Source organism: Gossypium raimondii, chromosome 11 (assembly GCF_025698545.1).
Source record: "Gossypium raimondii isolate GPD5lz chromosome 11, ASM2569854v1, whole genome shotgun sequence".
NCBI lineage: Eukaryota > Viridiplantae > Streptophyta > Magnoliopsida > Malvales > Malvaceae > Gossypium > Gossypium raimondii.
In genome coordinates, this window is record NC_068575.1 from 3658320 (window position 1) to 3683844 (window position 25525).

The 25525-nt window shown below is 31.0% G+C and overlaps 3 protein-coding genes across 3 annotated transcripts; all 3 read left to right on the forward strand.

Annotated features, from left to right (window-relative positions):
• Positions 1-5345: 5345 nt before the first annotated feature.
• Positions 5346-6311, forward strand: LOC105761278 (metallothionein-like protein type 3). Its single transcript, XM_012579051.2, has 3 exons — positions 5346-5513; positions 5700-5744; positions 6020-6311. The coding sequence occupies exons 1-3, from the start codon at positions 5464-5466 to the stop codon at positions 6117-6119; spliced, it is 195 nt and encodes a 64-aa protein (XP_012434505.1). The 5' UTR covers positions 5346-5463; the 3' UTR covers positions 6120-6311.
• Positions 6312-11954: 5643 nt separating this feature from the next.
• On the forward strand, positions 11955-13465 carry LOC105801312 (uncharacterized). The gene is made up of 4 exons (XM_052623089.1): positions 11955-12318; positions 12404-12515; positions 12650-13055; positions 13394-13465. Exons 1-4 carry the CDS (start codon positions 11955-11957, stop codon positions 13463-13465), a joined length of 954 nt encoding a protein of 317 aa, XP_052479049.1.
• Positions 13466-19599: 6134 nt separating this feature from the next.
• Positions 19600-25484, forward strand: LOC105761279 (probable serine/threonine-protein kinase At1g54610). Its single transcript, XM_012579052.2, has 8 exons — positions 19600-20841; positions 21678-21962; positions 22131-22448; positions 22647-22874; positions 23209-23309; positions 23687-23798; positions 24270-24722; positions 24871-25484. The coding sequence occupies exons 1-8, from the start codon at positions 20443-20445 to the stop codon at positions 25075-25077; spliced, it is 2103 nt and encodes a 700-aa protein (XP_012434506.1). The 5' UTR covers positions 19600-20442; the 3' UTR covers positions 25078-25484.
• The last annotated feature ends 41 nt before the right edge of the window (positions 25485-25525 follow it).

Genomic DNA, 25525 nt, shown 5'->3' on the forward strand with positions numbered 1-25525 from the left:
CTCGATGCTGAGTAAGTAACTGACCATGTGTACCTAATAGCAATAGTAGAATTTATATTGGGTTTGTTTATGGATTTATTCACTTGTAACGCTCATGGTGTGACTTACCTCGATTCTGAGTAAGTAACTGACCATGTGTACCTAATAGGGGTGAGCAAAATCCAAATCGATTCGAAAAACTCGATAAAAAATTTAATTTTGAATTAAATAGTTCGAGTTATTTGAGTTAATCAAGTTATTCAGATCAACTCGAATAAAAAATTAAGTTTTTCGGTTTAACTTGAATATGAATTACACAATTCGAGTTATCCGAAAATCCGAATAAGAAAAGCCAAAACTATGTCGTTTTGATAAATGTTTACTTTTTTAAAAGTTAAAAGTCAAAACCATTAAGTTGAAAGGCAAAACTACGTTATTTTGATAAACGTTGACCCATTAAGTTAAAAGACAAAACAATTGTATTGTTTATGTAGTTAAATAATCTTGTACTTCGTCTACTAGTTAAATAATTGATCCATGTAAACGCAACATTGAGTATCAATAATAGGATTCGTTAACTCGACTCGACTTGACTCGAAATTTTTTGAGTAGATTCGATTCGATTCGAAAAATTTAAATTGAGTTCAGTTGCTAAAATAGGATTCATCAACTCAACAAACTCGAAATTTTTTTTACTTGATTTGACTCAACTCGATTGAATACTCGCCCCTAGTACCTAACTCATGTGCTTCGATGTATTGAAAGTTAATGCTCCATTGATATCGAAGCCAAAAGTTAGTACATTAGGTGCATGACTTATGTATGACATGACTTAATCTACAATTGTGGAATTCATAACTCGATTAAAGAGTAAATGGTATTCTTTCATTGGCATTACATGAATTATGAAAAAGAAACTTGGTCGTAGGTCATTCGTCTAGAATGAATAATTATCATTACTATTTGCTAACAATTATTTTTTTTTCATCATGAAAGATGCAGTGGTTACCATGAGACAAAATAAGATCAAATTGGGTCAACGGATTTTAATCCAAAGGGATTAAAGATATCCTATAAGAGTAAGAGTACAAATGACAAAGTCATTGGAAAAAAGTATAAATCTAACTTACTTTCAATGGTTTATAATGGGAGATCAGTCATGGTACTTTTAGCGAATTGACTCCATAATTAAATAATTTGTGATTAATAAACGAAGAATCGAAGCTTACTTACAAATTATTTAAGCCCTAATTATATATGCCTGATTGGTCTCTGCGTTAGCTCAATATAATTTGTATGGATTGCATGATAAGAACCACTTTGATGAATGGATGAAAACGATGTATGAAAAATTGATTGCATGAATTACTGTTCGCAGTAGATGCATTTGTTCGAAGTAAATAAGACAATTAAATTTATTTAGTCATAGAATCTAATATGGTAAAGTTTTCATTACTTTGATGGAATTAGAATTAAGTTGAGAATTTTTTTATTATTTTAATTAATTTTAATTATTTAATTAATATTTTGAGAATAATTATATAAACTTATTTTAATTTAAAAGTAAATTTTGATTGAACTTACAATTGTACCGATCTTGATTTGAAAGGTGTCGTTTTGACACAATATATCATTCATTTTATATCTATTTGATAATTATCGACCAAAGTAAAAACTTTGAGTTATCCAAAGGAACTTGAATGCACACAATTTGGTGATAATTGAAGGTTAATTTTGTTGATAATTAATATGGTGAAAATCAACAAATAAATCATATAATCATCTCGCTTTATATCTTATTTAGAGTTAAAGTTTTGTAAGTTCATAAATAAGTAGTCTAATTATGAGATTTAAAGAGAGCTTCAAGCATGCATTTTTTTTGAGAGTTTATAAATATAAATATAATATAATCATATTAAATTTAAATCAGTACAAAATACAAACGAATCATCATACTATCAAAAAATTGATTTTTTTCACACAATCCAAATAAAATTTGATATGGACATGTAATGTGAGAAAGAGAAAGGAAAGTTATTAGTGAGGAAGGCAACCCCATATCTGAAAAGAAAAAATTATCCAAATGTAACATTGGCAAATTGAAGAGGCAATTGCCATAACCCACTATCAACAAGGTCTTTGGTTTGTAATTATTGGCAATCCACTTCAGAAGATAAACTTATAAGAGAAATTGGAGTAATTTACACTCCTGCCTATTTCTTTCATCATTGGTTTTATTCTCTCTCTCTCTCTTTTTTATTTCTTTTTTATTTTTTATTTCATTTTTCTCATAAATATGAATGATTTAGACACCTTCCAAACTTAAATATTAAAAATATATTTTTATAATTAAATTTTAATTTTTTAAAAATATTTATATTATTTAAATTAAATTCGGATCAACCCGGATACATCATCATTATAAATTATTTAGTATCATGATTCAATCTATTTTGTAGGATATGGGTCTGTGTCACAAAAACATAAATTACATTTTTTTAAATTGGATTTAGACCAAAATATGCATATGAGTGTAATTTTATTACAACCGATACAATTGATTTAATGTGTTAAATTAAAACAAATTTTAGATGATAATTCTGAAAAATTAATGGGACTCAAGCATCAACAAATCTTATCAAGATATATATATATACACATTCTCTTTCAGTGTTTCAAAGGGAGATGCCTTACATTTGGATGGTGAATATTTAAGGTCCTTTATGCCAAATAATTTCCGTTGGGGAATAGAGATACCAATGACCACGCTCTTAGAGGCATATGGAAAGTGGGAGAAAAATGCATGATCTTGATAGGGAATTTTTTTTTATTTATCTTTATTTATTTATTTATTTAAAAAATTATTTCATCAAGAACAAGGGAAAAATATATCTTTTATGTATTAAATTAGTATCATTTTACTTTTCAGTTTTTCTTTTGTAATTTAAAGAAGCCAAAAAAAAGTTGTAGGGACTTGAATACTCATTTCCAAAATTTTAATAAATTAATAAAATTCATCAAAATAATAATGTTAAAGATTATGCTATTTCTTTTGAGAAAGGATTGTATGAAATTGTGATTCCACACTATCATAATCATTTTCCAATAAGAGAATGACAAATCGATTTTGCCTCTTGATTTTTAGCATTTTTAGTTGGATTTAAATTTTGTTTTCATGAATAAAAGCTAAAAATCGAAAGAAAAATCTGATTTATCATTCTCTTATTGAAAAGGGATAAAAATAACGTGGAATCACAATTTCATATAATTCTTTCTCTATTTTTATTATTATAAATTATTCACTTGATGAACCAACCGGACATATATATATATAATATAAAAATGAATTTATTCTTATTTTTGAACCTTGCAAACCAAAGTGTTATCCAACGTATGGGAAATTCTGAAAAATCTGTAAATTAATGTTCTGTCAACTTTATTCCACTAAAAGAAAAAAGAAATTTAAATAGATTTGCTCTAAAAAACAAAATAAAATAGAGGTGATGAGATATAAGATTCTCAACCCACAAATATTTTTTTATCAAAGCATGTAATCATGAATGATTTAACTGCCACTTACATTATGCTTCTACAAATATATGCTCAAAATAAAGGAAATTTTAAATAATGTGACAAACTAAAATTGAAAGCCTTCTTTTCTTTCTTTTTCATAGATTACCATTTTCTTTCTTACAACTTTTTGACAATAGCATCAAGAATTTCCTATCAATCTTGAAAAGAAATACATAAGAATCTTGACATATATCTTCAACTTCTCTAATAAAGGACCACTAAGAGAGTCAAGATTTAATATGTAGGAGAACGTAAATTTTAACGCGGTTTAAATGTATATTATATTTAAATTCATAATTTTCTCAAACCTTTAAATTGGAAGATGATACCTACTTAAACGTACTTAGAACCTCGTCCTCTCTTGTATGTTGTGATAACAACGATGGCAATGATAATTTTTTGTAAAATTATATTTTAGTCCTTTAAACAATCATCTAAAATGGTAAATTATGTTTGACCTCCAAAAGTTTTAGTTTGATTTGTTAGTTAAATGGTATAAGAAATTTAGTAGCTTTTAGTTTAAATATCATTGATTTTATTAGATAATATATTTATTACCTTTTATTCAATTAAATAAATTTATTTACATTAATTATGGTATTATTTTTATCATTATATGTTTATAATAAGAATAAATAAATAAATCATTACAATATCTAATACAAGTTTTGCAATTTTATAATGCATGTAATGTTAAGGCTTTTATAACATAAAATAATTATATGCCTATTTTAGATATTTTACTAATATTATAGATCTTTTAATTAACTATAAAACTTTAATTCCTATGAAAAGTTCACATATTCAACTTTACTTACGATATTTAAATTTTAAAATTTAAAATTCATATTTTATTATGAAAAATTATGTATTATTTGCAATATTAATATTAAATTTAATATTTCTTACACTTAGATTATTTATCATCGAATTAAATCAAGATTGAGAGGAAAAAGAATTGTTAGCCAAAGTCGTTATAACTCATAACACTTGATTTTTTAAATATTCTTATAATGGTCGCGCTAATCGCATTGCTGTTAGGGCTTTGTTCAATTCTTCTCTTCTAACTCACCAAACAAATAAAATAAAATATATTTTATAGTTATTTTATAAAAAATTTGTTTTTTTTACTTTAAACATTTATATATACATGCAATGGAAATAAAAATCTTTATGTTACAAATTCAAATGTTTTGGGTTCAAATTTCATCACGTGCATGTGTTTTTCTTGATTGTATATATAAAGATAAAAATAATAATGAGTTTTGATAATTTCATAACTGAATTGGATAACATCAACTCAATCAAAGCTTTAAATAATAGTGTAAATATTCTTTAGTCTCTAAAAATATTTTCAGCTTCACCTAATTATAATGTAGTTTTTAACCGATATAATACGAAAAATCAAACAAAACTGAACTAATTTTAAAATAATCAAATAAAATCCACATAAAACATATACACAAAAACTATGAAAAAAAATCCACACATCTCAATCATAAATGATGGGATACAAACTCGAGATTTCAAAATTTGGGACCTTAGCCAAGAATTCATTGACCTTCACCTAACAATTTTTAATTTAACCTAAACTGAATTAAAGGAGATAAATACATATAAAATAAAGAAAGAGAAATGAGATGGACATGAGAGGAGGATAGGAAGCCAAGCCCTCCATTATGACCCTTATGCCTTTTCCTCGAGAGGCGTGTGCTTTTCTCGTGCCTATGTGGGCCTTACTTACATATCCACTATCCTATTCCTACCTCTGCACTGCCCCCATTTCACCATCTATAAATACATCACCATGCTCTTAAACCCATTCCATTGCAATCTTATAAGCTACCTTAACACAACTTACAAACTCAAAAACCCCAAGTTTTCACTTTCAAAAAACTTCCCACATTCACCATGTCTGGCACGTGCGGCAACTGTGACTGCGCTGACCGCAGCCAATGCACGTAAGTAATCCATGATGCTCTTACCCTTACCCTTGTGTTGTTGCTCGAAACTATGTCTTAAACGAGCTGAAACAATGTCTTGTTGTGTTTGTTATATTGTTTTTTTCATGTTTATTGTATGTCAAAGTTGTGCTTGTGAGGTATTAAAACTAAGGCCTTTTTTTGGTGCTTTTTCTATGCCTACAGGAAGAAGGGAAACAGCAACACCATGATCGTTGAGACTGAGAAGAGGTATATATTTTTTTGCTTTTCAAGCACTCTGAATCTCTAAAATCTGCAAATTTTATATATGAACCATCCATAACTATGTTACTCGAGCTCGGGTTGACGGTTGGATGTTGATTTATATGTGTCAAGATACAAGTTTCTCAAATATTTAGAGGATGATATATGCTTTTGGAAAAACAGAGGCTATATAGATCCTAACTATAATCGGAGAATCAAGAAACTTAAATATGGGAAATGATATGTTAATTATATAATCTGTTCTGTTGTTCTAATTGCAGCTACATCAACAATGTTGAGATGGATGCTCCAGCTGAGAACGATGGCAAGTGCAATTGCGGTACTGGCTGCAGCTGCACAGACTGCACCTGTGGCCACTAAGCCAACATACAATGGTCATGCTTCAGATCATGGCATATATAGGGATCTAAATAATGAATTTAAGGTTGAATAATTTGTGTCTGTTGTAGTTTGTGTGGTGACTTATATCTGTCAGTTAACCTTTCTCTCCTTTACTATGATGTAATGGCTATGCTTATGGCCTTATCTGGTTAATGAAGTATCCTTACTATATATCTCTCTCTCTCTCTTCGATGAAACAACATATACATGAAGCTTTTTTATCACCATTAATGTCTGAACTAAAACCAGTTACAAATGAAAGTATTGTGGCTGTTCCAAGAGATTAGATAAGGCTAAACAGCCTCATACCAAAGGAAAATACATGAAAATTTGATAGTTGGGATGAATCCAACACCAATAGGGCAAGAAAATGTATCTGCCCTTTATTTCCTAGATTTTTCAAATAATATATGTGTAAATGGTTTTGTAACTAAATGTTTTCACTCTATAAACTTTGTGTATCAAATCTCAAACATTGAAGCCCTCTGCGCGAAGGCATATACGATGAGCTTCTATCCATTTTGCACAAGCTTCTTCACCGTGCTGTACAATGCATTCATCTCTGAGCTTCTTTGTCTCGGGGCAAGCGCAGCAAATTTTCTTCTTTGGCTTTGATTCTGCACCAGTTGTTGGTTTTGCTGATTCCTGATTTTGCTGCAAGCCGGGCAAAGCTAAGGTAGATGTATTTTGTGTAGGCAATCCACCCATTTTCTCCAGTAGTAAGTGATTCCCAGGTACTGTGAAACAGAATCAAAGTTTTATGCGCAAGGAAAATGAAGAAATTTCATCACAAAGTCGAAGAAAATCAACATTGGCCGTGATAACAGGAATGAGGAATCATATTACAACAACAAACAGCAGCTAATGTCAATTATTTTTCCTTTTTGGCCATTCAAGTACCAATACATCTGCAAATTTACATTGTACGCTGTCCAATTAATCAATATTGTGAAAGAAAAAGCACAACCAACATGACAATAGCCTATCTAGCAAGACTATAACTGCACCGGGCTATATTACTTGGACTCAGGAATGAGTGTAGTATATGGGTATATATCCAACAAGAGCGTGCTCAATTTTTCTAAGTTTTTTTCACATGTTGGTGGATACCTACATCCAGATATGTATCAAACATGAGTGTCGGACATATATACCTTAACAAAAATGAAGAGTTTAAGTAATGTATGCATTGCGTAGAAACCACAGGTTTGTGTATAAAAATACTGAAAACAGCTGGTCAAGTGAACAATATTGTTACCGGGGTATTATCACCCAAAAAAGAAAGCTTGAAATGATCAAAATAGAAATTCTATTTTATGCTTCTCTAACATTCTCTCTTACATGTCAAATAAACTTCACAAAGACTTAAAACATAAGTATCGATTCATTATATAGTGAAAGCAAAATATAAGAACCTGAAACTAAACCAATTCTCTGAAGCAGTGTATCTGATGACCACTAGGTCGTATAAGAATCGATCATACAATTCGACTAAACACTAATACTAATAACATAAAAGTCCAGCAAAGTAAGAGTTCCAAAGCAAATCAAATTTGTGTAATTTATTCCTTGAGTTATTTGGAAGCAAGTTTTCCTCTTTGTATCTAAGCATTTCAACATTACTATCGAGTGATGGTATATAATTTCATCTTCACCTAAAGCTAAATAACTTTTTCCAGGATCCAAACTCCAAAACAAAGGCCAAAGATCTTCAGCTGCAGTCACATAATCTCATATCCATTTATTCTAAAAACTAAGTCAAGAACAAATCTATATTTCACCATTTATTTCTTTACCTTTTAGCTTTCCACCATCCAAAAGAAAACAAATACCATGAACATGAAATAAAATTTTCTCCCTATCAGTTTAGTCCAAATTCCAAAAAAAAAAAAAAAAAAGCAGCCATAATTCAACAGAACAAGAAAAACCCAGACAGATAAAAACAATAATCAATCAAATTAATACTTTGAAAGGATAAAAATTGAATCTTTGTTCTTACAATGCAAGCTTTTGCCTCGAAAACACTTTTCTTTTTCCCTTTTTGTTGGTTTCCTACGTATACTAAAACCTTCTTCTTCTAGGAATCAAGGAATAGATAGAAAAAATAAGAGGAACAATACGTAAACAAAGAAACGAATATACAAGTAATGAAAAGAAAACTTACGCTGAATTTTAAGCAAAGGAAGATTCGGATCCGGCAACTGGTGGTCGCTGCTGGGTTTTCTAGAGGTTTATTGAAGGCAGCTACACTTTTTCAATGGAGTTGAAATTGGACTAGCCTTTTATGATTCAAATAGTATATAGAAAATGAAGCCCAAGAAGCAACATGGTTCCTTCATATAAAAGATTAGATTTCTCAATAATAATTAAATAAAATTTATCTACTTTATATCCAGATATGTATATCTGATCTATTTTTAATATTACTACTGAACTCTCTTCAAAAAGTTATATTTAAATTTATTTTAATCCAATATATGATATATATATTGGTGAATTATAAAAGGGAAGCAATGCTCTAATATCAATACAACTAGCGCGACTTGAACTCAAATCACACTTGAGGCGATGAACATATTGACCATCAAGTTAACACACGGGATTTTAAAATATGATATAATTTAATTATCAATCCAATCATATCTTTAATAGTTATTTTTTGTTATAATTTTAACTTCTTAAAAAACACATTAATTAAAGATTGAGTTAGATAGAATCATAACAAAGGCAAAATAACTTTTAAATCATATTTATTCTATTGCATGAACGAAGCTAAAAACATAATTAATTCTAATTATATCATATCTTTACTATATTATTATACAACATATTAATATTTATTTTTCAATACATTCATGAAGATAAATCATGAAATATTTAGTTCTTGACACAGTTTTAATTATATTTTTTAACTAATCACCAAAACAACTATATATATATATGTTGATTCACATTAGTCAACATAGAAAATATATATAAATTTGTTAAAACTTCAATTAAATATTAACTACAAGAAGTTAAAGTTCATTTGAAAAGACATGGTAGAATATTTGGTTGTTTGACAATTAGAAAGGTTGGATGCAAAAATTAAAGTAAGATTGAGAATTAAATAATAGATTAATTAGGGATAGATAGGTAGTTTTAGAGGGGTTGAAACGTCAGACCGAATTTTACTAGAATTTTAGGTTTGATTAATAAGCTTGGATTTGGCCCGGTTCATAAAATGGACTTAAATTTTTATCCAAATTTAGTTCATAATAATTTTTTTAATACGAAAAAAATTTAAAAATATAAGATATCAAATACACTAATAACATTAAAACAAATGTTTCTCAATAAATTAAAAATACATTAAAAAGTCTTTATACTAAAATAGTTGCAAAATAAACAATAAAACAAAAGTTTTAGATAGCAAAATACTAGGGAACCAGGTATGCAATTCGAGCCTGGCCTGGCCAAAAAAATCTTGCCCAATACTCGATCCATTTAGAAAACAAGTTTAATTTTTTAAGTTTATATTTTTATCCAAACCTTCTCACTTTTCGAATATATTTTCAAGGCCCAACTATTAAAAAGGTATAGGTAATCCAATATGTTAACTAATATTTCCATTTATGATATATGAAACAAAAGTACTCATAATAAATCGTTGGGTCCATTAAATATGGTTGTCATGCCGTTACCTGCAACACCTATTTTCTTTTATATTATTACTGGAAAATTTTATTCATTTTATAATTTTAATTTTAACATTAAAAAATTTATCACAAAATTTACTTTCTGCTAATAAACTTTATAAACTCTACTAATAATATATAAAATATTAAATCTAATTCATATACATAAGCATAAATCGGTGTTTTACCTAATTAGGATAGAAAAAAAATTACTGAAATAGTATGTCAGAAAAAAAATTTACCAAAATAGGTTACTTTTTCATTGGAGCCTAATTCGTAGGCGCCAATGAATAAAATAATAATAAATTTTTTTGATTAAAATATAATTTTATACTTTTCCGGGTTAGTATATAACCCGTATATAATAGTATTGGCGCCTACCCGGGAGGCGCCAATGGTGGTGCCTACTCGGGAGGCGCCAATGATGGTGCCTACCTGGGAGGCGCCAATGATGGTGCCATTCCGAGAGGCGCCAATGCTGTTATTTTTACCTATAAATACCCCCAACACAGACATAAATTTTACTTCAGAAAGAAATAATAAGGAAGGAAGCAAAAGAAAAGAAGGAAGGAAAAGAAGAAAAAAATTAGGTATGTTGGTTTTTCTTTTTAAATAGAATGTAGAGTATTGTCAGTAATTTTATTATTTGAAAGTTATTTTGTCATGTTATTAATTTTGTTAGCTTCTGAATGAAAAATTTTGCATTAAAATTATTATGTAATTTGTTTACATTTTGAAACTGTTTTAAGAAATTTGAAATTCTTTTTTACAGATCTAGTATTGAAAATGGAGAATCAGTTTTTTGTATGCGTTTATTTTGATGGAGAAATTTTGACAACAACTGTGGGATGTATATTTGAATGTCGCAAACAAGTAGCAACGAGATTTGATAGAAATATCTCGTTTGATGATATGAAGGAAAAAATTAGTGAAAAATTTTATAGACGTTGTAGGAGAAGGATATCAAAAGTTTTCTACAAGTTTTCAGTTTCAACAGATCCAATAAAATTTATAGAAATGGAACTTGTAGACGATGAAGACGTGGAGACAATGGTCGCTCTTTATTGTGGGACTGCGAGTAACAAAAATGCACCGATTCAGTTATTTGCTGAGTTAGCCAGTGTGGAGGCAACTGAAGATCCCACTCCATTAGGTGAAGAAGATGGAGTTGAAGCGCCGTGTATGGTGGTTCCGGTATCGTATGTTGATAGTCAATCACCTATACATGGGATAAATATTGATCTTAATCTCGCAATGAGGCCGATGTGGTTGGTGATGATGTATACTATAGTAGTGATCCTGTTGATTACGAAGTGGACAGTGAGAGTAATCCCGACGCAGACGAGGTCCGGGATGATATTGACGACGGCGTGAATGAGGATGGAAACGTTAATGCGTCTTGATCGGAAACAGATTCGTCGTGTTGTGATACACAATAATCACAGGGCACACATGTCTCGATAGACCCGATGCAAAGACAGTATGAGTTTCCGGAGTACCCTGAAATACCACAGGCTTACCGAATGGGCGTATATTCTGATCCAGATGAGTTATGCGTGGGCTAGAGATTTGAAAGTAAGGAAGAATACATGTTTGCGATTAAACGGTATAGCATGAATATATCAGTAGATTACAAAGTCATCGAGTCTAAACCAACATTATATATTGGAGAGTGTTGGAGGTCGGCAGAAGGCTGCAATTGGCGCATACGAGCTGCATTTATGCAGAAGTCGCAGATGTGGGAGATACGAAAATTTGTTGGGCTCCACACATGCACTTCAACACGTATGACAGAAAATCATCGAAAACTTGACTCCAAAACTATCTGTACATGCATCATGCCAATGGTGAAAGACATGCCGACCATTAAAGTTTCGGTACTGATTGCTGAAATACAAGCACGATTCCAGTATTGAGTATCATATCGGAAGGCATGGATAGCTAAACAGATGGCAATTGAGTAATTGTACGGAGATTTTGATGCATCGTACAATGAATTACAGGGATGGATAGCCGCCATGAGGAAACACGTGCCGGGGACTATAATTGAGTTGCAGACACGATCTTATTACAGGCCAAATGACCAACTACAATCGAGAAAAAGAATTTTCCATCGGATGTTCTGGACTTTTGATCAATGTGTGCGCATTTCCCACGCAAACCATTTGTGCAAGTAGATGGAACCTGGCTATATGGAAAATACACACAGATCTTACTTCTTGCGGTTGCTCAAGACGGCAACAGGAACGTACTCCCGATAGCATTTGCCATCGTCGATAAGGAGAACATGGAATCGTGGGAGTTCTTTCTTACCAACTTGCGGAGGTATGTGATTAGCAATGATAACATTTGCATCATTTCCCATAGAGGTAAAGGATTAATTGCAGCCATTAGGCGTTCTGGTGTACCATGGAGATCTGTTTACTGCATCCGGCACATCGCGGCTAACTTCCAGCTAGATTATAAGAATGCAGACTGGAAGAGACAAGTTGTGAGAATTGGTAAAGAATTACATTATCTTTTAAATATAAGTTTTAATGTTTTAGAGCAATACTGTAACTTAAAATTTTTTTAATACATATGCAGCGTACGAGCTAGAGCCACACATTTTTCGCCAAAGAATGGCTCGGCTTGAGAGTGACATGGAGGGTCAAACCAACACATCTTTCCGGCAGTGGCTGGGTACCATGGAGCCGTGGTAATGGGCTCAATGTTTTGACGAGGGCTTTCGTTATGGTCAAATGACTACAAACTTAGTGGAGGGGATCAACGCTGTGTTATTAAAAACACGCATCTTCCAATTTCATCTGTCTTCTCGGCAACGTTCTACAGGTTGGCTACCTTGATGCCAAGAATGGGTCAGCAGCAAGTGAATCAGATGGAGGCGGGACATGTCTTTGTCGAAGGCATTAGGGATGCAATGGTTGTAAACCGTCGAATGGCGAGGTCGATGACAGTAGAAGTATATTCACGACATAATGAAACGTTTCGAGTTACAGAGACCATCGGTTGTCGACCCAGTATACCACCTAGGTCCTACGGAGTTGATCTCCGAAATAGACGGTGCGATTGCAGGAGGTTTCAAACACTTCATTTTCCATGTGCACACGTCGTGGCAGCTTGTGCTAAAGTTGGGCTCAATATAGAACAATTTATCGATGAAGTGTACACCATCGAACGCACGTTGCGTGTATGGGAAAACGAGTTCCCCGTGCTTCCTGACCTATCTACTTGGGAGGTACCTCCGATGACCTTGAGCTAGTCCTGGACATAAGGTTGCGTAGAAACACGAAAGGTCGTCATAATCATCCGAATCCGAGCGAAATGGACATTAGGGAGAAATCTGATGAGAATTTGTGTGGCGTATGCAGATTACCCGGTCATAATCGGAGTAAAATGCCCTCTCCGAAACTACCATGTTGGACAATCGTCTCAATCGGGTAGAAATTAATATGTACTTCATTACATAAATATGGTTTGAATCACAAAATTATCTACAATTTGTTGCAGTTATGGAGACATTTTAAAACCATTATAATTTTATTTAGATAAGAACTATCATTTCAATGGCACCAGCAGCAGCACCATGCAGGTGGGGCAGAGCCATTGGCGCCTGTCCCTCAAGCTCCTTCATTGACGCCTACTTGACAGGCGCCACCCGACCCGACCCGACCCGACCCGACCCGATCGTATTTTCACTAGTATTTTTTTAAAAAAATATTAAAAAATATAAAATTATATTTTAATCAAAAAAATTTATTATTATTTTATTCATTGGCGCCTACCAATTAGGCTCCAATGAAAAAGTAACCTATTTTGGTAAAAAAAATTTTCTGACATACTATTTCAGTAATTTTTTTCTATCCTAATTAGGTAAAAAACAAAGATAAATCTTATATTATCATGTATTAATTTAATTATCGTTTAATTTGATCTTGAAAATTAATGAATAAACCATCTACATTTAAATAAGGAATTAAAATATTAAATAGTATCTCAACTCAATTTACATGCCATAATCAGGGTTGAGAGAATAATAGTTTATGATGTAAAAATAATATTTTATATTTTTTAAATATTTATGAAAACTTTGAACCTTTACTAAATAAGACCTAAAAGCTATAAAGAATCAATTTTATCAAAAAAAACCCAAACCCATAATTAGTATATATATAAAAAAAGAGAATCAAATGGAATTGAATTATCACGAATTTGTCTATGTCTAATTGAACTTAGCATTAATCACCCTTTCCTCTCTCACCATCACAAGTGTTATTGCTTCACTTTTTCTCCACACGCTTTGTTAACCGGAATCATCCTTTTTAAGCAAAATCAAGATTGTTTGAATTAGATTAGATTAATCGATTAAATCGGGAAAAGTATTAATTTGAGAATCTATATTAATTGATTGAATCGATTGAATTAATTTTTTAATATTTTTTATTTTAATAAATCATGTAATCAAATCAAACAAATGGCTGGAATGAATTAAGTGTGTGTTTGGATTCAAACGCAGCTGTAACGGTGAGGTTAGAATAAAAAATGACTATTAAGGACATTAGATTAGAATTTGATATATAATAAAAGTTTTTTAAATTATTTTACTTTTTAAAATTATTAAAATATGTGAATTTATAAATTTATTTAATAAAATATTAAAATGTATCTTCCAAGATTTTAATGTTTTTATAATTAATTTAAATTATTTATTAGATAAAATGATAATTATTTTATTTTTATAGTTAAATATTTTTTTATAACAATGATAAATATTATTTTCACAAATAGTAACATTATACTTGGATCAAATTTGAGAAAGACATTAGTTTATCTTTCAAGGATAAAATGGTAAAATAATAAATAAAAGTAATGGTATTTTTGTCTCTTAAAAATACCAACAGCACCCAAGAGTTCCAATTGTTGCTGAAACTTCCAGCAAAAATTTAACTGTCCAGTGCGATGAAATTAATTTCTCACTAGACTGATTTACTTTTCCAAACACCTCACTGATGTCTTGAAGCAAACCAAAGAAAGCCTAAATCAATTACTTTAACCCCTAATTCTGAAAAATAAATAAATTTAAACAATAGAAGTCAATTCCCATAAAATAATGGAGTGGGGTAATAAAAGCAAAGGGGAAAAAAGAAAAGGCCGTAATCATGAGAAGCTTTACCAAATGTTGAATTGAATTGGGAACATGCGAAAGCCGCCTCAATTATTCACCATACAACTGTTTGTTTCTTTGTTTTTTTATTTAATAAAGCTCCAACTGTTTGTTTTCCCTTTTTATTCTCTTTTTCAATAACCCCCAATTGTTTGTTCACCTGTCTAACAACTAGAAGACTTGAAATAGTAGAGAGTAAATTAGGGTAGAAACCACTCATTTATGATTTTCTTTTCTCACCTAATTATGATAAATTATAAAATAATCGTTCAACTATTAGTATTTTTTGGTTATTTAATTATAAAAATTACAAAATAATCATTCAATTATTTAATTTTATCTTTTCGGTCACCAATTGATTAATGTAATAATGAAAACACCAAAAATTTAATATAGTTGGGTGATTATTTTGTAACTTTTCATAATTAAATGACCAAAAAATTTACTAATAGTTTGATGACTATTTTGTAATTTTTATAATTGGGTGAAAAAAATCATAATTAGATGACTATTAATGCAGTTTCCATATAAAATATTAAGAATATGTATCACATTTAAAAAAATTGATGGTGTGTTAATTTAGTTGATTCCATTATTTTATAATAATAAACGTGAGTTCGAATACTCTTAAACGCGCTTTTCCTTCATTTTATAGGTTCAAGAGTTATGAGTAGAAATAAGTATTGTATAAAAATTAAAATTTCGTCAACATTCAAAAGATTATTTGATTATATATTTATTTTAAAAGTTAAATGATTTATCAAAATTAAGGAGTAGTACAAGACTTTAAAATGACTATTTATATTATTATTTAAGTGTGTAATGAGTTGGTGTTACGAATGAATTTCATATTACTGAAATTGCCAAAATAATATTACATGCTTTAAATAAGTTATATTATTACAATGATACTCTTAATTGTTTTTTATTTTATGTTTTGAATAAAACCAATAAAAATTCAATAATAAGATTTAAACTAGTGTCACTAGCATTTACAAAACTTTACATTAACCACTTCAACTAAAATTTTATTTTAATTATTTTGTAAATTTTAATGTTATTACATAAACTTTTAAGTGAGTTACCCACTCTCCATGATTTAATTGTTAAATAAATATTTTATAAATATGTTTTTAATGTTGATCTTTTCTTTTGGCAACATGATAACATTTTGACAATACGTTAAATAATGCGACTTAACATGATGACATTTTAACATGTTATAGGAAAATGACAATATGATCTACAAAGTAAATTTTAAGATTCTTAATCAAATGTAGATTGAGTATTAGTTTGATTGGCATTAACATTGTTTCTAATGTAGGAGAATATGGGCTCGAATGCGTTGAAGCACATTATCCTCCTATTTAAAAGTTAGGGAGAGGCAATGGATAGTTTTAAGCTTTGTTAATAAAAGAGCAATTACTTTCAAGATAAGCATAGCATGCAAAGTAGTACTTTACTCTTTCTACCCATCAGGAAAATACAAATTCTCCTTTATTTTAGTCTTTTTTTTTTTTTTCAATTTTCAATAAAAGTATGCAAAGTCGTATTAAGTACTTTACTCTTTCTACCCACCAGGAGAATACAATTTCTCATTTGTTTTGGTCTTTTTTTTTTAGTTTTCAATAAAAGTAAATAGCAAAATCGTGGCTACGGAACTATACTAGTGACCTATCTAATTTTATTGTAGAAATTTTCGGGATCTATGATTGGACCATGCAAACTAAAAAAGTTAACTTTTTTTTTTATCTTTTAAACTATTACAAAATAATTATTTTGATTTTTTTTCTTATTTTAAAAACATATAGAGACCTAATCTTCGAATAGATAATGCAATATAATGTGAAATCTTTCATGAAATAAAAAATCTTAAAATATTTTTCTTTTCCGTTTTGCACATGTCATCAATAACTTTCAAACTTGGGCAGTGCAAGTACGTTGATAAAATAACCAAAGTCCCACAAAATCTAGTAAAAAAAAATTGAGTTGAACTAAACCAAGGGAGATAACTTTGTTATTTCCGCATCCCATGGGGATGTCCAACTTCATCTCTCTAATACTTATCAATCTATTTCATGTTCATTTCCTTTTGAATCACTTGATATATATTTTCTCTTTTTTTGGTATTTTTTAATACATATTATTTGGTCTTTTATTTATAAATTATTTATTCTTTTTAGATTTTAAACCATTTTAAAATTTTTAATCCAAAATGATTTAAGAAAATATATTTTCCTTTTTTTTAACTTTTAGAACTATAACTAAATTGAAAAATATAAATATCGTGGGTTAAATTTATTGAACTAGTTAGAATTAGAACTAAAATGACAAATTTTATAAATATCGATGGCTAAATTTGTTAACTTTGTAGATTTAGGATCAAATTGATAGAATATGTAAATATTGAAGAGCTAAATTTGTTATTAGGTCAATAAAAAGACTCATGTCAATTTTTATCACTTATTTAATAGCAACTAGTAAAAGATCGAGTAATATATTTGATTTTAAAAGTTGAATAACTAAATTAAAAAAAAGGTTGGATGGTCAAAATTGACATAAAGGCATAATTAAATGACTATTTTTGTACTATAAAAAATGACCATTTTTATAGTTTACCATAATTTTTAACGACGATATATAAAATGAAAATAATTTTTTACCATAATTCTTAAATTAAATAAATTTATTTTATTTTTTGACTTGAAATGCAAATTTGTGAAAATTAAGGGTGAGTTTGGATGGACGGTGCGTTTACCTGCGGTTAGTGTAAAAATAACTGTGACGGTGAAACTAGATACTATAGCAATACTATAACGTGAGATAAAAAATAAACTAAACGTAACGTACCGCACTACACCTAATCTCCCATCCAAACTTACCCTAAGTTCATAGCGGTGGAATTTATCCTCGTGAATAGATATGCAAATTTTGAGCACATGATGAAGAATGGACGATGGTGATGGAATTGAAAATTTGTTTTTTCAAAAAGTGGGACCCAATGTAACACATAAAAAGAAAGGTAAGGAAAAGCCAACGACCTTCTTCTCCTCACTTTCTTCCTACCCGTCTCAATCCTGCGAGGTTTCAACAATTTCTCACGCTCCATCTCAGCGAGTGAAACGTACGGTTCGGTTATTGTAAAGCCTCTTTTTTAATAAGAGAAACGAGATTGGTTTTGTTAAAACTAAAAAATAAAAAATAAATATTTAACATGTTTTATGTTTAAATTTAAGAATTTATTATTAAGTCATAATTCGATAAGGGATGTTAGAATTAAAAAAAACTAAAAATATAATTGATTAAAATAATTTATATAATAAAAATTATGCATTGATTTATGACTTTCGCTCATACCTAATTTTAAGTTTAATTAAAAATAAAACCATAGGATTAAAAAAACTAAAATTACAATTAAAATGTCATTTTCTAAACGCTATAAAATCAATATAATTAATATTTAATACAGTACAAGTGACAATACGGCCAAGTCTCTTTTTTAATAAAATTACTTATTTATTATTCTTTTATTATGCTCTAGAAGGATACACATCCCTCTTAAAACTATGGAATAATGACCAAAATTACTCTTAAAGTTTACTCTTTTCGGCAATTTGGTACTTATTTTTTGAGTAATTTTAACGGAGAATGATGTGGCATAATTATATAGAAATTTTAACTTACATGAATTCAATAATCTTATTTTCGAGATTAAAATTTTACCAATTAATATCTAATATTGAATTTTATTGGTTTGAAGGTTTTTGCCATTTATGTTTCTTTTTGTTATTTTTAATTTCATGTCGATGTTAATTTGTAAAAAGTTATTTCTAAAACGACGTCGTTTCAATCACGTCAATTAAAACTTCCCATATCATCATCACACATCATTTATCGTTTTTCTTCTTTTTTTTCAATTAAAAACAAGTAATTTGATTCAGAGTAAAAGTTGAGGTAAAATTGCTAAAAAATAATAAGTTCAATTTGCTCAAAAGAATACACATCAACGGTATTTTGTTCATTATAACATATTATATTCTCCCTAAAATTAAGGTATAATGATTTATTTGATTCTTCAATTTTATAAAAAATATTTTAGCCCTCTATTTAATTTTCGTTTATTTTAATCTTTAAACTTGCATTGTTTGTCAAATCATCTCAAAACGGATGAAAAATTTAACATCAACAACATGTAGGCCACATTAGCAATTAATTATATTTTACGCGACAATCCACGTGTATGTTATGTTAATAAAGTGAATAAATGTTAAAGTTTTCATCTATTTTTGGTCAAACTACACAAATTTAAAGATTAAATGAAGTTAAAAGTTAAATAAAAAACTAAAAAACTTTTTATAAAATTGGAGGATTAAATAAATAATTATGCCTTAATTGATAGGATGATTGTTATAGAGTAGGAAGACAAAAGTTTTTGTTACACTAAAAAGAAATAAAAATTTCTCAATAAAAATCAAAATGTTCCATTTATAGAGCGCGTGGGATGATGAAGTACATCAAGAATGTCTTTTTACACATTGGGTTTCAAAAAAACATTTAAATCCAATATAAAAATAAAATAAATTAAACTTATTAAATATCATTAATTTCATCTTTTTTCCAAACTCAACCAAAAAAACCTTTTCTCTGTAAAAAAAAAAAATCACTCACGAAGTCCAAGAGAAAAGCTTTATGTTAGATCCGGTCCGCTTCTCTGTTTTTTCCGTTTTTACTTGCAAAACCCTTAGATCACTTATCTATCTCTCTAGGGTTTTCACTTTTTAGAGTTGTCAAGCCTTTTTTCTTTAACTGCAATGTAACAAGCTTTTCTTTTCTTAAAGGTACTTGAAAAAGGTGAAGATTTTCTGTTCTTTTTTTCTGAGGGGTGGGGGAGGGGGCTTTTGTGTAGTTTAGACTTTAGAATTTCTGGGTTTTCGAGTAGTTTGATTGGATGAGAGTGGAGGAAAATTGGAGTGTATAAAGAAATGTCATTTTCAAGGGTGGTATTGAATATGTATTAGTTTGTTTTTTTTGGAAGCTTGTTTTGGAAGTGTTACTTTTATGAAGGTTGTGATTTTGTTGAGTTTTCTAGGGAAATAGACTCCTTTTCATATGTTAATTTTGCTGAAATGTTGTTGAAGAAATGGGGTTTTGATTAGATTGGAAATTTGCATTTAATATTGGGTTAGTACTTTGTTTTTTGTAGTACAATTGCAGCTTTGTTGGTTCTTGGTTTTATTAATTTGGTTGAATGCTGCTGAAGAAATGGGATTTTTTTAATTAAATTGGGATTTGGATATTGGAATTTTTAGTTTTAGCCGAGCTTTTAAGCTTTTTTGAGGATGATAGGAATGGGTGAGGAGATAATATTGGAAAAGAAATGTATAATTCTTGAAGGAATGAAGGGTAGTTAGTGACTCTAAGAAACACTGAAATTAGCTTTTGTTAGGAGTGGTTTTGGTGTATGATGGGTTGCATTTGTTGCAAGCCTTCTGCCTTTGATGATAATAAGGATTGTCCAAGAGATAGGCCTTCGAGTAAAGCCTCGTCAGATGTTAGGGTACCAAGGGCTACTTCTTCGAGGAGGGAGGAAGCGTACAGAGCCAAGGATCGACATGAAAACACGATGTTGATTGATAAACAAGTGACTGATTCAGTTCGATTGCACAGTGAGAATTTGGATAGGAAAAGGGAGAAGATGGAGTATGTTGTCGTTCAACATCCAGGGATGGGAAGTGTTCCGAAAGCTACACAAGGAGAACAGGTGGCAGCAGGGTGGCCTGCTTGGTTAGCTGCAGTGGCTGGGGAAGCAATCCAGGGATGGCTACCACGGCGTGCGGACTCATTCGAGAAGCTGGATAAAGTAATTATGCTTTAACAGTATATCTTGTTGTATCCTCATGTTGCAAATATCATTCATAATTTCCTTATTTGACTCGTCAGTTGATATAGTTCTCTGCTAGTCTTGGCATTAACTGCTGAGATTCACCTCTGTGCTATTAAATTTGGAATCATAATTGGAATCCATTTTGACATCTGTTAATGATTGTAAGATATGTTGTAATTCATAATTCCTAAACCGCTAGCATATCAGTTTTCTCAGTAGCTTTCATTATAAAGATATCTTCGTTCTAATGTGTGACAATTACTTACTTGGAGATCTGTATTTGGATCTCTGTTCTTGAATACAAAGTTTTCTCCACTTTGTTGGGTACTTCTGCAGTGGTTTGATCATATTGTTAATCTGTATTGATGTTTCTTTTATTGTTCGACCCTTAGTTATGAAAAACTCTATGAGCTACTGCGAGATGTAATGTTTAGTTTCATTTAGTCAATCAAAATGAATGTATGAGCTGTTATAAATGATTTAATGGAGCCAACTTTTTACACTAAAATGAAGAAAAGATTGACATGGATAGATACATACTTGCTGAGACAAGCTCACCTTGCACTAAATCAAAACACTAGATATTTATGATTGGAATAAATGTTCTCTCTGAATCCTTCAATGGTGCACCTGTATTCAGGATTCATGCATCTTAACATATTTGTCATTCTTCTCTACTCTCATGCCCTGTTTCTATGCCACAGATGTTAAGCATGATTTCTCTTATCTTATAACCTGACTCTATGCTTCAGTTGACAGTTTCTTGTGACCTGTAATCACATCTGTTACCTGAACTTGAATTTTCTATGCAGATTGGTCAGGGAACTTATAGTAATGTTTATAGGGCTCGTGATTTAGATCAGAAAAAATTTGTTGCTCTGAAGAAAGTAAGATTTGATAACCTAGAGCCTGAGAGTGTTCGATTTATGGCGCGGGAAATTCACATTTTACGTAGACTTGATCATCAGAATGTTATAAAGCTGGAAGGTCTGGTTACCTCTAGGATGTCTTGCAGCTTGTATCTTGTTTTCGAGTACATGGAACATGACTTGGCTGGTCTTGCATCACACCCTGGTCTGAAGTTTTCAGAATCACAGGTACTTCAAATTGTTTTGCCTTATTATTTTTCTTAGCTGCAATTTGGCTCCTTTCCCAAGTTTACTTGTTATTAGTGCTGATTAGTAACTGTGGTCCTGCAAATACAGAAATCTGCACTTTGCATTGAAAGGTTATCCTGACGTTTAATTTATTGATCTATTGTGCAGGTGAAGTGTTACATACAACAACTTTTGTGTGGTCTTGATCATTGTCACAGCCGTGGTGTCCTACATCGTGACATAAAGGGTTCAAACCTTCTAATCGACAATAATGGCATCTTGAAGATTGCAGACTTTGGTCTGGCTAGCTTTTATGATCCCCATCAAAGTCAAGCCATGACAAGCCGTGTTGTAACCCTTTGGTATAGACCACCAGAGCTTTTACTTGGGGCCACTTACTATGGTACCGCTGTGGATCTATGGAGTACAGGTTGCATACTTGCTGAGTTATATGCTGGCAAGCCTATCATGCCAGGAAGAACTGAGGTGTGTTTTTATCATTTAAATGAAAGATTTCCTACAAAGCATGTAGAATTTTAGAGTTCTAAGCCAAAACCTATATACATATTTGTGCAAATAAAATTGAGTAATGACATGTCCATGCATATAACATGGCTTTAAGACCCTTAAAATACATATTTGTTGCAAAAATGAAATGATTGAGATCTGCTTTCTATTTTGTAGGTGGAGCAGTTGCATAAAATTTTCAAACTTTGTGGCTCGCCTTCTGAAGACTATTGGAGTAAATCAAAGTTGCCTCATGCAACCATTTTTAAACCCCAACGGCCTTATAGACGCTGTGTTGCGGAAACATTTAAGGAATTCCCTGCACCAGCTTTAGCTCTCATGGAGACCTTACTTTCCATTGACCCTGCTGGTCGTGGATCTGCAGCTTCTGCACTCGAGAGTGAGGTACAATTATTTTGTGAAATTATGTTTGTGTCCTAGTTTAAATATAAAAAAAGAAAGCCATAACTCTTGGCTTGTGTAACCACCCGGGTTATATTATATTTCCTGGTGTCTTGGGATACAAGAACAGCAGTACTTTATTATCATCTCATCTAAGCCACGGTTACTTTGGAATCTTAATCTGGAACACATACTTTAGATTAGTGCTGACAATTCTTTATTCTAACTGGTAGGATGTTATTCTTTTATTCCAAAGTCATGTTGTTATACTTTTCCATCACAATGATTTATCAGTACTATTTAGTGTCCTTAACTTGTTTTTATTTGTGTTTTTCAGTTCTTTACAACGGAACCTCTTCCCTGTGATCCTTCAAGCTTGCCAAAGTATCCTCCAAGCAAAGAGTTAGATGCAAAATTAAGGGATGAGGAAGCTAGAAGGTGCATATTATATATTTAATTACAATGAAATATTCATCTTCTTTATTTTTTTCCGAAGATACTTATGCTATGTGGAAGATCACATGCTTCTTAGGAAAATATTCCTTTTTGGTCTCTTTTTCGTACTTGTGAGAATTTGCTTCTAGAAAGAAAGAAGTGCTTCAAAAGGATAATCCAAAAACTTTTAACTGCACATCAGTTCACAAGTAAATAATTTGATTTCTTTGATCTTAAGCCTGTGCTGGTCTACTGTAAATGTGGTGTTTTCTTATACTGGATAAGCTATTATTGTCTCCTTTCTCCCACTGTGGTTGTAATGACCTCAAATCTTGAGTGGTTGGTATAAGTGCTGATAAACTTTTATTTTTTATTGTAAGACGAGTGGCTGGAACCAAATGCCTGAGACCTGATCTTGACAGGAGAGCAACAAGAGAATCTCGAGCTGTTCCAGCACCTGATGCGAATGCTGAATTAGTCATGTCAATGCAGGTAACTGGTTAATAATTCCCATTTCCTTCTTTTCGTTCTAAATGTTTGGTGACGGGCATCCTTAGCTAGTTTATACAGTAAGAAATTAGTTTGTTTACTAATGTTACAACTTACTTGATCTTTAAACTTAATAACTTGGAAACAGCAAATTTAGCCATTTCTGCTATATGTAGTTAGTTTTTAAGTTTACTCACGGTATTATAATTTGTTTTATGAAGTTCATTATGATATTGATTTGAGTGAGTATTTAGAGATTGATTAGATTTAAATATGTAGCTAGATGATATGGCACTGCTTGATTTGCTCTTGCTTCTATCCTTATTGGGAAAGCACAGAAAAGGAAAATTTGAATCTAGTTTTCGGTTATAAGCTAATAATTTCATTTAGCTTCTAATTTCTTTTTAATCAAAATTTTGTTTTATAGGGCAGTTACCTTAGTTGAACATTTCTAACATTGTTTTGACATTCCAGAAAAGACAATCAAATTCAAAGAGCCGGAGTGAGAAGTTTAATCCTCATCCCGAAGAAGTTGCCTCAGGCTTTCCTATAGACCCGCCTAGACCATCACAAGCAATAGAATCAAATGCAGATTCACAGGGAAATCATCCCAAGAGAGCCTCACATTCGGGGCCACTGGCTCACCGTGCTGCTTGGGCGAAGTCTGGGAAAAACCTGGATGATGCTCCGAAAATTTCTACCGGGGCCGACTTGTCAATGATGTCCGGTTTAGTGGCACCAAGGACTAGTCTTGCATCTGATGATTGTACGGAAAAATCTGGTTTTCCACAATCAAAAGCTCCAAAAATGATTGCTAGATTTCCAGGGTCCTTTAAAGAGTCCTCAGAATCTGGCATCCAACAGGATCCGAAAAACAATGAGCAGGAGAAAGAAGATGGAAGAAATAACAACAAAGATCCAGTTCTGGTGAGTAGCTAACCCTTTTTTTTTTTCAACTATGTGCAAGCCTCATTTAGTAAAGTGGGTTATTTGTCATATAATTCATAGATTCTTTTTAGGTTTTTGGTCCATTTCAAGTATCTGATACGTGCTTCTCAATGATGCTTGTTTCCAGCTTGGTTATGGTTCAAAGGGACACAAAATTCACTATTCTGGTCCTTTATTAGTCCCATCAGGCAACATGGATCAGATGCTCAAGGATCATGATCGCCAAATCCAAGAAGCTGTTCGGCGAGCACGTGTTGACAAGGCAAAGATGAGAAAAAATCTGTTAGAAGGGAACCAAATATCAACCAAATCATTATTTGTTTCCGGTCGTTGAGGTAAACTCTGTAAACAGCAAATCAGTATGAACATTGTCAAGATGATCCCACGAGCAAATCAGTAGAGTGGATTTTCTTGTATAGGTTGATGCTTTTAGGAAAATGGCTAGTGGGGGCATATTTAGCTAAGCTTATGGTTTTATTGAGAAATCATTCTATGATTTAATCATTGTGTATTTCTTTCCACTCGGCAACTGTAATGTGCTTAAGCTAAGTCCCTATTCTTGTAGAGCTTTTTATTGTTATTATTAGCCATAAAATGCAAAGATATGTAATGAAAGAATCAAAATCTAGCTTGTTTATCATTGCCTCTTGTCAAGTAAATTGCTACTCTTTGTTGGTATACTGTAATTTTGGACATGATAATAATATGATGGGTGAATGAGGGGTAAAAGTACCTTGGAAATTCTTGTATTAGGAGTAAGAATGTATTTTGCCTTTTTTATT